Source organism: Bison bison, unplaced genomic scaffold (genome assembly GCF_000754665.1).
Source record: "Bison bison bison isolate TAMUID 2011002044 unplaced genomic scaffold, Bison_UMD1.0 scf7180017864294, whole genome shotgun sequence".
In the NCBI taxonomy this organism is placed as follows: domain Eukaryota; kingdom Metazoa; phylum Chordata; class Mammalia; order Artiodactyla; family Bovidae; genus Bison; species Bison bison.
Genome location: NW_011494866.1, coordinates 1,832,950 through 1,845,276, shown reverse-complemented (window position 1 = coordinate 1,845,276; position 12,327 = coordinate 1,832,950). Strand labels below are relative to the sequence as shown.

The window sequence follows — 12,327 nt, the reverse complement described above, 5'->3', positions numbered from 1 at the left end:
GGAAAGACCATAGCCTTGACTAGACAGACCTTTGTTGGCAAAGTGATGTCTCTGCTTTTGAATATGCTATCTAGGTTGGTTATAACTTTCCTTCCAAGAAGTAAGCGTCTTTTAATTTCATGGCTGCAATCACCATCTGCGGTGATTTTGGAGCCCCAAAAAATAAAGTCTGACACTGCTTCAACTGTTTCCCCATCTATTTCCCATGAAGTGATGGGACCGGATGCCATGATCTTATTTTTCTGAATGTTGAGCTTTAAGCCAACTTTTTCACTCTCCACTTTCACTTTCATCAAGAGGCTTTTTAGTTCCTCTTCACGTATGACCTAAATCAAATCTCTTATGATTATAGAGTGGAAGTGACAAACAGATTCAAGAGATTGTATCTGATAGACAGAGTGCCTGAAGAACTATGGATAGAGGTTCAGGACAATGTACAGGAGGCAGTGATCAAGACCATCCCCAAGAAAAGGAAGTGCAAAAAGGCAAAATGGTTGTCTGAGGAGACCTTATAACTGCCTGAGAAAAGAAGAGAAGCTAAAGCAAAGGAGAAAAGGAAATATATACCCATTTGAATGAAGAGTTCCAAAGAACAGCAAGGAGAGATAAGAAAGCCTTCCTCAGTGATCAATGCAAAGAAATAGAGGGAAACAATAGAATGGGAAAGACTAGAGATCTCTTCATGAAATTAGAGATACCAAGGGAACACTTCATGCAAAGATGGGCACAGTAACAGACCTAATAGAAGCAGAAGATATTAAGAAGAGGTGGCAAGAATACACAGAACTATACAAAAAGATCTTCAGGACCCAGATATACACAATAGTGTGATCATTCACTTAGAGCCAGACATCCTGGAATGCAAAGTCAAGTGGGCCTTAGGAAGCGTCATTATGAACAAAGCTAGTAGAGGTGATGGAATTCCAGTTAAGGTATTTCAAATCCTAGAAGATGGTGCTGCTAAACTGCTGCAATTCAATATGCCAGCAAATTTGGAAAATTCAGCAGTGGCCACAGGGCTGGAAAAGGTCAGTTTTCATTCTAATCCCAAAGAAAGGCAATGTCAAAGAATGTTCGAACTACCGCACAACTGCACTCAACTCACAGGCCAGCAAAGTAATGCTCAAAATTCTCCAAGCCACGCTTCAAAAGTACGTGAACTGTGGGCTTCCAGATGTTCAAGCTGGATTTAGAAAAGGCAGAGGAACCAGAGAGCAAATTGCCAACATCCATTGGATCATAAAAAAAGCAAGGCAGTTCCAGGAAAAATATCTACTTCTGCTTTATTGACAATTCAAAAGCCTTTGACTGTGTGGATCACAACAAACTGTGGAAAATTCTGAAAAAGATGGGAATACCAGACCGCCTGATCTGCCTCCTGAGAAATCTGTGTGCAGATCAGGAAGCAACAGTTAGAACTGGACATGGAACAACAGACTGGTTCCAAATCAGGAAAGGAGTACATCAAGGCTGTATATTGTCACCCTGCTTATTTAACCTATATGCAGGGTACATCATGTGAGATGCTGGGCTGGATGAAGCACAAGCTGGAATCAAGGTTGCTGGGAGAAATATCAGTAATCTCAGATATCCAGAGGACACAACCCTTATGGCAGAAAGTGAAGAACTAAAGAGCCTCTTGATAAAAGTGACAGAAGAGAGTGAAAAAGCTGGCTTAAAACTCAACATTCAGAAAACTAAGATCATGGCATCCAGTCTCATCACTTCATGCCAAATAGACGGGGATACAATGAAAACAGTGTGAGACTTTATTTTGGGGGGCTCCAAAATTACTGTAGATGGTGACTGCAGCCATGAAATTAAAATACCCTTGCTCCTTACAAGAAAAGCTATGACCAGCCTAGACAGCATATTAAAAAGCAGAGACTTTGCTAACAAAGTTCTGTCTAGTAAAAGGTATGGTTTTTCCAGTAGTCATGTATGGATTTGAGAGTTGGACTATAAAGAAAGCTGAGCCCAGAATTGATGCTTTTGAACTCTGGTGTTGGAGAAGAGTCTTAAGAGTTCCATGGACTGCAAGGCGATCCAACCAGTCCATCCTAAAGGAAATCAGTTCTGAATATTCAATGGAAGGACTGATGCTGAAACTGAAACTCCAAAACTTTGGCCACCTGATGTGAAGAACTGACTCATTGGAAAAGACACTGATGCTGGGAAAGATCGAAGGTAAAAGGATAAGGGGGTGGCAGAGCATGAGATGGTTAGTGGTTAGATAGCATCACTGACTCAATGGACATGAGTTTGTGCAAACTCTGGAAGATAGTGGAAGACAGAGGAGCCTGGAATGCTATAGTCCATTGGGTTGCAAAGAGTCACAACTTAGCGACTGAACAACAATAATCTTTGTATCATGACATATTATAACTAGATTTATTATGGCAATCAGTTTGAAATGTGTAGGCATATACATTTCTAAAATGTAAAAAAAAAAAGGCCAAACAAATGCAAATTGATTTCCAGTTTACTTCCTAGTCTAAATTTTGATAGACATTTCCTAATTATCCCACTAAAAAACCTCAATATTTTGACTTATATTTTCACAGATACAGAGTATTATTAGCCCTTTTAATGTCTAAGATATGATTAATGGATATATAGTCTCCTCCCTTCTTTCCCTCATCCTTTTCTTCTTTTCTTCCTTCCACCCATTCATTTAACAAATATTCACGGAACACCTGCTATTTGCCAGTCACTGTAAGTAGGCTAATGGAAAAGGAAAAGGCAACCCACTCTAGTATTCTTTCCCGGGAAATCTCATGGACAAAGGAGCTTGGTGGGTGACAGACCATGGGGTCACAAGAGTTGGACATGACTTAGCAACTATACCACCACTACCGTAAGTAGGCACTGAGGATTAAGTACTTAAGAAGATTGGACAATAGCCAAGTGATAGAAAATATTTTCAATTTTCTATGAGTGGAAATGAGTATGGCATACCCTAGGAATTAAAAGAAGTACAGCAGGAGTGGATTAAAGAGAGAAAAAGAGAGGAAGAAAATATATACTATTATGCAGTGATGAAAGTCTTTGTTAAAGGTTTTGGATTTCAAGTGCAATGGAAGCCACTGGGGTGTCTAGAGATGTCAGTATGTCTATAAACAGAATTCCCATTTTTTGAAAACTGTCCTGTCTGCTCTACAGAATAAAACCTGATCAGAACATGAGGACCAGGAGGGAGGCTATCACAGCAGATTAGTCAAAATACACTGCTGATTTGAGCCAGAAAAGTAGCAAAAGGAGTGGAAAGAATTAGAAAATCTTAAACGCTGTTAGGAAGCAGCCTCCATCAAAGTTTAGTAACAAGTGGGAGGGGAATGAATAGGAATTGAAGGAAATGTAGAGTTAAAGATATCTAGGGCTTTGGTTTGAGCTACTAGATGAGTGATGTTTTCAATGAAGACAGAAAACACTGGAAGTTGGGGAAAGCAAATTGACTTTATTAATTTGGATTTCTATGAGTGTGTGTGCGGGTAAACATTGTTTTTCATGCTTTTATAACTTGGAACATAGTATATACTCAACAAATATGCATTAAAGATTTATTATTGACTAAATAAACTTTGTCAATTTTTCAGCTGTGTAGATCTTCAAAGTATAGGCTTCAGAGTGAGAAAATCCTAGGATTGATTCTCAACTTCACCTTAATCCCATTACTTAATCTTTCTGAGGTCTAAACTGCTCATTTAAAAGGGGAGAAGAGGGTGAATAACAATACCCACAGGGAGTTGTTTAGAGGATTAAAAGAAATATAAAAGTGATATAACTATATAAAATGTATACTGCAACTGCTAAAAAAAAATGTTGCTCATTGTTATTACTACCAATAAGCAAAAATAAACTGTTACTAATAATAATTCACAGACTGTTTAAATATTAGTGATAGTAACTGTTTACCTATAAACATTTTGCAACTTTTGACTTACCATTAAAAGTCAACTTGATTTATAGTATCTTTTGTATTTATCAATCTTTTAAATTCTTTTTCTTCAACCTTCTCATCTTTTGTCTGAGAACTATCCTTTTGTTATATTAATATTCTCTTACATTTTCTTCTAACAGTTCTATTTTTTATTATATTAGTATAATACAATTTAAATTAATACTAAACTAATATAATACAATATAAACTAATATTGTATTAGTATAATACAATTTGTCTTTGTGTATTTTTTCATATGCAGCAGAGAACTCACTTCCCACCATAACGTTAGGTTAGGTTAACTAGTTAACCTCCTCAGTTAATGTCACTTTGTGATATATTAAATCCCTGTATGTAATAAGTTATTCATTTAAGTAATTGAAGAAAACTATACAAAGGTATTCACTACTACATGGGTAAACGTAATGAAAAATTGCAACTTTCTTAATATTCATCAGTAAAAGACTGGTCAAATAAATTATGCTTTCCCCATATAATGCAGTAAGGTAGATCTACATGTACTTACATGAGAAGAAATCCACAATATGTTGTTAAGCGTAAGTAAAACAAAAACAAGACATATACTTAAAAGCAGTATCTATAATATTGACTCATTTTAATAAAAATTAAATAATAATTATAATAAACACATAGATATTTAAGTATGCACATGAAAAATCTTGGGAGCACAGTCACCAAAATTTAAACTAGGGAAAATAATTCATGGGAGACACGATATGATATGTACATGAGAATCTTTTTACACTATTTAATTTTTACAATACATACTTCTACATTGTTGGAACAGTTTGGCATCTAGTTTTTCTACAATCAGAAAATCAAAGAAAAAATAATCTTTACCTGCAATGGCTTCATAGAGACCAGCTTTGTACCCTAAGTATTCATATTCCTCAAATCTCTGAGGACCCTCACACAGAGCTCTGCACTCCATGTCTTCATTGAAATATTCTCTTAAAGCTTGTTCAAAGTACTTGATAGCTAGTTCAAAGTCATCGGCCTCATAGTGTTTGACTCCTGCACTGTAACTCTCCTAGAAAGAAACAGAAAAAAATTTTAAGACCACCCAAGAAGAACTTGAATAGCAAGATGCAGGAAGATTCTAGATCACTTAGGAAGTGGGGCAGGGGATTCTTTCACTGTGAAAGATAAAGGGTCTCACTGGGAGATAAAGGGTAACTGCCCTGGCTTCGGTTCAGTTCACTTCAGTCGCTGGCTTCAACTCATAAATGAGAAGGGATTGACTGAGTAAGCCTATGCTGCAGCATCAATCAATTTCATTTCCTTCCTGAGATCACTCAAGACTTTGATTTCTAACCTGTTTGAATGTAGGTAGGGCTATGCAACCAAGTGCAGGAAGACTTATGTGGATGGATGAGATGCTCATTTCCAAGCCTGGTTCAATTTTTTTAAAAAGAAGAAAAATGACTTCCATCTAAAATCTTCCTCTCTTAGCCTTTTCTTCAGTCCCTTGAAGGTCATACTTTGAGAATAGTGATTTTATTTAAAGGAATAATTGTATGCATGCATGCTCTGTCTTTGCATGGCAGAAAGCAAAGAGGTGCTGAGGAGCCTCTTGATGAAAGTGAAAGAGGAGAGTGAAAAAGCTGGCTTAAAACCCAACATTCAAAAAACGAAGATCATGGCATCTGGTCCCATCACTTCATGGCAAATGGATGGGGAAACAATGGAAATGGTGACAGACTTTGTTTTCTTGGGGTTCAAATATCATTGCAGATAGTGACTGCAGCCATGAAATTAAAAGATGCTTGCTCCTTGGAAGAGCAGCTATGACAAATCTATAGAGCATTTTAAAAAGCAGAGACATTACTTTTCCAACAAAGGTTCAGATGGTCAAAGCTATGATTTTTCCAGTAGTCATAAATGGATGTAAGAAGGCTGAGTGCTAAAGAACTGATGCTTTTGAAATGTGGTGTTGGAGAAGAGTCTTCAGAGTCTCTTGGACTGCAGGGAGATCAACCCAGTCAATCCTCAAGAAAATCAGTCCTGAATATTGATTGGAAGGACTGATGCTGAAACTAAAGCTCCAATACTTTGGCCAGCTGATGCGAAGAACTGACTCACTGGAAAAGACCTTAATTCTGTGAAAGACTAAAGGCAAGAGGAGAAGGGGGCAACAGAGGATGAGATGGTTAGATCATATCACTGACTCGATGGACGTGAGTTTGAGCAGGCTCCAGGAGTTGGTGGTGGATAGGGAAGCTTGGCGTGCTGCAGTCCATGTGGTCGCAAAGAGTTTGACATGACTGAGTGACTGAACTGAAATGATGCTCAGTCGCTCAGTTCTGTCAGACTCCTTGTGACCCTATGGACTGTAGCCCTTCAAGCTTGTCTATGGAATCTTCCAGGCAAGACTACTAGAGAGGGTTGTCATTTCTTGGGGGACAAGAAATGTCCTTGGGGGATCTTCCCAACCCAGGAATTGAACCCATGTCTCCTGCATCTCCTGCATTGACAGGCAGATTCTCTGCCACTGAGCCTCTTGGGAAGGAATAATTATGTAACTTTGTTGTTGTTTTTCCATCCTTAAGTTGTGTCCGACCCTTTGTAGTCCCTGGACTGCAACACACCAGACTTCCCTGATCATTATCTCCCAGAGTTTGCTCAAACTCATGTCCACTGAGTCAGTGATACCATCCAATCACCTCATCCTCTGTCATCCCCTTCTCTTCCTGACCTCAATCTTTCCCAGCATCAGGATCTTTCCCAGTGAGTTGGCTCTTTGCATCAGGTGACAAAAGTATTGGAGCTTCAGCTTCCTGCTTCAGCTTCAGCTTTATGTAGCTTTAAAAAAACAAAAAATTGAAATGTATGAGTACCCTGGAAAAACCACTGAATTGGTTGCTGGGAAATCATGGGGTGACTTTGAGCAATTCACATGGGTTTCAACTCCAGTGGGTAAAATTAAAGTGCTGAAGGTGGGAGGCATGGGGGTACAGGGGAAGGCTGAGGCTCACAAAGGGCTACAAATGTTTATGTCATGTCTTACTTTTCACCATATCATACTGCTTTTCTAAGTTAATTTTAATTTCTCTCTCAATATTTTTAGCCCTGCACTACAATGTTTCATCTTAAAGTACAAAAATGAAACTGTATTGGAAATTGAGAATCAGTGTGAGATATCCACTCATAGGAATTTGCTCTGAATCCATTGAACCTTGGTAGCACTTAGCTTCTCATGGTTAGTGCAGGATCCCCAAAGCTTACCAGGTGTGGTTTGGCCTCCCGGTCTACCAGCTGGAGGTCTTCAACTCCCGCCATCGTTCTGTAATTCTCGATGTTCTGCTGCATTTCCATGTGCTCGGGGTTGGCCATGAAAAATGTGTGTGCTGCTGCCACTGCCTTTTCCATCTGGTTAAGCTATAAAGAGGGGGAGAAAAAAAGGACCAAATGAAGGCAAATATTTCTAAACCACATTGAGTACCAGTCCAAGGGTCACAGACTGAAAGTGCCAGGGCTGGGTTCATTCCCTCCAGCCAGCCTCCACACTAAAGGGCAGGAGGTTAATAAACAAGCGCTCCTAAAATGATATGTGGGTATGGGTATTTTGGCTATGGTGAAAACGGATAAACGTGCTTTGTTCTAAGTTTGTTCTCTTCTCCCTCATTTCGAAGCCATCTGTGTTTCCTGGCAAATTGAATCGACATGCTTCCGTTTGCTTTTCGATTGATCAAAATTAAAAACTGCCAATGCTGTGCCATGTCTGATTCACATTTTCAATATTTTTGTCTTTTTTATCTGATTTTCTTTGTGTTCCTTTTGGCTTTAATCCTTACAATAGAGAAGTAAACCGTGACTTTCTGAAATATGATATTGGGGATACATTCCACTACACCAAGTTTGCTATAAAGGCTTTAGAATATGAAGAACACAGATTTTAAAATAATTCTTCCAATCCATACAGATACTAAATATAGTACAGAAAATGTACTACTATATTTCTTTGATTAAGAAATTGATTCCAAACTTACACTTGGATTCTCATCAGTACAAAAAGAAGGATTTTCAATAAAATACAAAGACACTATAAATCTCCTCTTAAACCACTTAATATGCTGTTCCCCATGTAACATGCAGTGGTGTACTTTTTTAAACAAAATGAAATTAAATTTGTTTGATTTAATACATTTTGCCCTGTTTTATCCATGGAGAATATCTATAGACAGAGTCTGACCTCAATTCAGAAAAGTGAATAGTCACACTAGCACTAGTCATTTTCACAATGAAATATAAATTACATTAGGTCTATTTTGAAGTGTCAGTTCAGTTCAGTCACTCAGTCATGTCTGACTCTGTGTGACTCCATGAACCTCAGTACATCAGGCCTCCCCGTCTATCACCAACTCTCAGATGCCACCCAAACCCATGTCCATTGAGTTGGTGATGCCATCCAACCACCTCATCCTCTGTTGTCCCCTTCTCCTCCTGCCCTCAATCTTTCCCAGCATAGGGTCTTTTCAAAAGAGTCAGCTCTTCGTATCAGTTGGCCAAAGTATTGGAGTTTCAGCTTCAACATCAGTCCTTCCAATGAACACCCAGCACTGATCTCCTTTAGGATGGACTGGTTGGATTTCCTTGCAGTAAAAGGGACTCTCAAGAGTCCATTCCAACACCACAGTTCAAAAGCATCAATTCTTCAGTGCTTAGCTTTCTTTATAGTCCAATTCTCACATCCATACTTTATCACTGGAAAACCCATAGCCTTGACTAGATGGACCTTTGTTGGCAAAGTAATGTCTCTGCTTTTGAATATGCTATCTAGGTTGGTCACAACTTTCCTTCCAAGGAGTAAGCCTCTTTTAATTTCATGGCTGCAATCACCATCTGCAGTGATTTTGGAGTCCCCAAAAATAAAGTCAGCCGCTGTTTCCACTGTTTCCCCATCTATTTGCAACGAAGTGATGTGACCAGATGCCATGATCTTCATTTTCTCAATGTTGAGCTTTAAGCCAACTTTTTCACCCTCCTCTTTCACTTTCATTGAGAGGCTCTTTAGTTCTTCACTTTCTGCCATAAGGGTGGTGTCATCTGCATATCTGAGGTTATTGATATTTCTCCTAGCAATCTTTATTCCAGCTTGTGTTTCTTTCAGTCCAGTGTTTCTCATGATGTACTCTGAATATAAGTTAAGTAAGCAGGGTGACAATATACAGCCTTGATGTACTCTTTTTCCTAGTTGGAACCAGTCTGTTGTTACATGTCCAGTTCTAACTATTGCTTTCTGACCTGCATACAGGTTTCTCAAGAGGCAGGTCAGGTGGTCTGGTATTCCCATCTCTTTCAGAATTTTCCACAGTTTGTTGTAGTCCACACAGTCAAAGGGTTTGGAATAGTCAATAAAGCAGAAATAGATGTTTTCTGGAACTCTCTTGATTGTTCGATGATCCAGCAGATGTTGGCAATTTGATCTCTGGTTCCTCTGCCTTTTCTAAAACCAGCTTGAACATCTGGAAGTTCACGGTTCATGTATTGCTGAAGCCTGGCTTGGAGAATTTGGAGCATTACTTTACTAGCATGTGAGATGAGTGCAATTGTGCAGTAGTTTGAGCATTCTTTGTCATTGCCTTTCTTTGGGATTGGAATGAAAACTGACTTTTTCCAGGCCTATGGCCACTGCCGAGTTTTCCAAATTTGCTGACATATTGAGTGCAGCATTTTCACAGCATCATCTTTCAGGATTTGAAATAGCTCAAATGGAATTCCATCACCTCTACTAGCTTTGTTCATAGTGATGTTTCCTAAGGCCCACTTGACTTCACATTCCAGGATGTCTGGCTCTAGGTGAGTGATCACACCACTGTGATTATCTGGGTCATGAAGATTTTTTTGTACAGTTCTGTGTATTCTTGCCACCTCTTCTTAACATCTTCAGCTGCTGTTAGGTCCATACCATTTCTGTCCTTTACTGAGACCATCTTTGCATGAAATATTCCCTTTGTATCTCTAATTTTCTTGAAGAGATCTCTAGTCTTTTCCATTCTGCTGTTTTCCTTTATTTCTTCGCATTGATCACTGAGGAAGGCTTTCTTATCTCTCCTTGCTATTCTTTGGAACTCTGCATTCAGATGCTTATATCTTTCCTTTTCTCCTTTGCTTTTCACTTCTCTTCTTTTCTCAGCTATTTGTAAGGCCTCCTCAGACAGCCATTTTGCTTTTTTGCATTTCTTTTTCTTGGGGATGGTCTTGATTCCTGTCTCCTGTACAATATCACGAACTTCCATCCATAGTTCATAGGCACTTTGTCTATCAGATCTAATCCCTTAAATCTATTTCTCACTTCCACTGTATAGTCATAAGGGATTTGATTTAGGTCATACCTGAATGTTCTAGTGGTTTTCCCCACTTTCTTCAATTTCAGTCTGAATTTGGAAATAAGGAGTTCATGATCTGAGCTACAGTCAGCTCCTGGTCTTGTTTGTGCTGACCGTATAGAGCTTCTCCATCTTTGGCTACAAATAATATAATCAATCTGATTTTGGTGTTGACCATCTGGTGATGTCCATGTGTAGAGTCTTCTCTTGTGTTGTTTTGAGAAATGAAATTCACTGTTACTGAACAAGTAAATGTGGAATCATGGGAGGCATAAAATATTCAACTGAGTTGGCTTTTGACAGTCTGGCCCTCAAGTATCTGTAAGAAATCCTGAGCTATTTCATGGTATATAAAAAATCTTATCCATCACTATAGAAAACACAAACTGTTGTATTTTAAGATCTGACATCCTTATCTTTGTCCAATAATAGTAAAGCCTTCCCTTTTTAATTTGCGTAGTCTTAGCTACTGCTCTTCCCTTCATTCAATCTTCCCTGATACCAGTTTTGCCTGCCACCTTTACTCTTGTTCTCACTTTAGGGGTTTCAGAAATTATTTTTGCTGTCAAAAATCACTAATTTAGGACTTCTTGTTTCTTCATTAATTAAAATTTCCTTAATTCCTCATACACCAACACAGACAAATATGAATTATATGGACTCTACATAATGCCAAATATATAGATACAGAGGAAGAGGAATAGGTTCTAAATTGGGTATATATTTACACTGACTGAACAAATGAACCTGAAAAAAGTCATTTAAACATCTGTGTCTTGGTTCTACATTAAGAAACCCCCATGACACCACCTACTACATAGGCTTTTGGAAGAATTTATTGATACTACATAGGATTTTGGAAGGATTTATTGATAGTGCTTCAGGAATCACTAAAACCTTGAAAAAATAAATAACAGGATACAATTTATATATGATCTATTAATTTCAAGGATGTAAATATATCCTCATTAATGCTGAGTGTGCATAGTCTGAAACTGCCATAAGAATGTAATTTATGAGGATATAATAAGGTACCGGTGGTTGGTGAAAATGGCCTCTAGTTAAGAGTCGACTATAAGTTATGAACATAACAGGTTAGCATTGACACACTCTAGTTTTATAACAGCAGCCATTAACACTGAATGAACATAGATAAAGTTCTATATATTTTTCACCTTCCTACCTTCATGTTTTGCTCAGACTGTACCCTGAGCTTGAGATCTTTTGGTTTTTGTTTTTTTCTTATTGAAATCTAACATATCCTATAAAGGCAAGTTTAAATCCTGGCTTCTCGAAGAGATTTTTTCTCAACCCTAAAGCTATAGTCAAGCACTGCTGATCATCTTACCCTTATTCCTCTACTGACACTGATCAGACTCTGCCGTACATGGCACTTAGCTGCCTATACTTGTTACTCCCAGTAAAGCTCTCTGAGGATAGGGACCACAGGACTTATTTATCTTTTTTTCCATCTACTTTATAAACAGATAATGTCTATGATATATCCAAGTAAAGATAAAAACAAGTTCTAAGAAGCAAATTTACACACACATCAAAAGGGATATTACATGTGAGTATGCTTCACAAGCTATAATGGACTAAAAAGATGGAAGCTTAATAGCAAAATCTCTGAAGTTATTATTCACACTGAGAGCTTCCAATACTGATTATCACTGATGAATGTGATTCAGTAGCTCTTAAAAATGGTCAGCCAACACTGACAAATTGGTTCCTTCTCTTAAATTTGACCACATTAGTTTTTTTTGCTTATTTGGTGCTTTCTCTATTTATAGCCCATTATTAAACACAACCCCATGTTCTCCAATATAAATATAAAGAAGATTCTATGACTTAAGTTTAATCCATAAAACTGGCTTTTAAATTATTGTGAACCAGTTCAGGAAACTAGCATTGTCTGCCAGAGACTATAAAACAAGCCATTATTTTAACTGGAAGCCTGATATCTGTGTACACCTTTTTAGAAATTAGATACACACACCTAACACAGTATGAAAAGTCCAGGTGAACATGTGTATG

General features: G+C 38.0%; 1 protein-coding gene across 1 annotated transcript in view; it reads right to left on the bottom strand.

Annotated features, from left to right (window-relative positions):
* The window catches only part of P3H2 (prolyl 3-hydroxylase 2), a 178,140-nt gene that overhangs the window by 39,692 nt on the left and 126,121 nt on the right, over positions 1–12,327 (bottom strand). Inside the window, exons 3-4 of the mRNA XM_010850711.1 lie at positions 7,187–7,339; positions 4,802–4,991 (exon numbers count right to left, since the gene is read on the bottom strand). Coding sequence (XP_010849013.1) covers positions 4,802–4,991; positions 7,187–7,339 — 343 coding nt within the window. The remainder of the gene's footprint in view (positions 1–4,801; positions 4,992–7,186; positions 7,340–12,327) is intronic.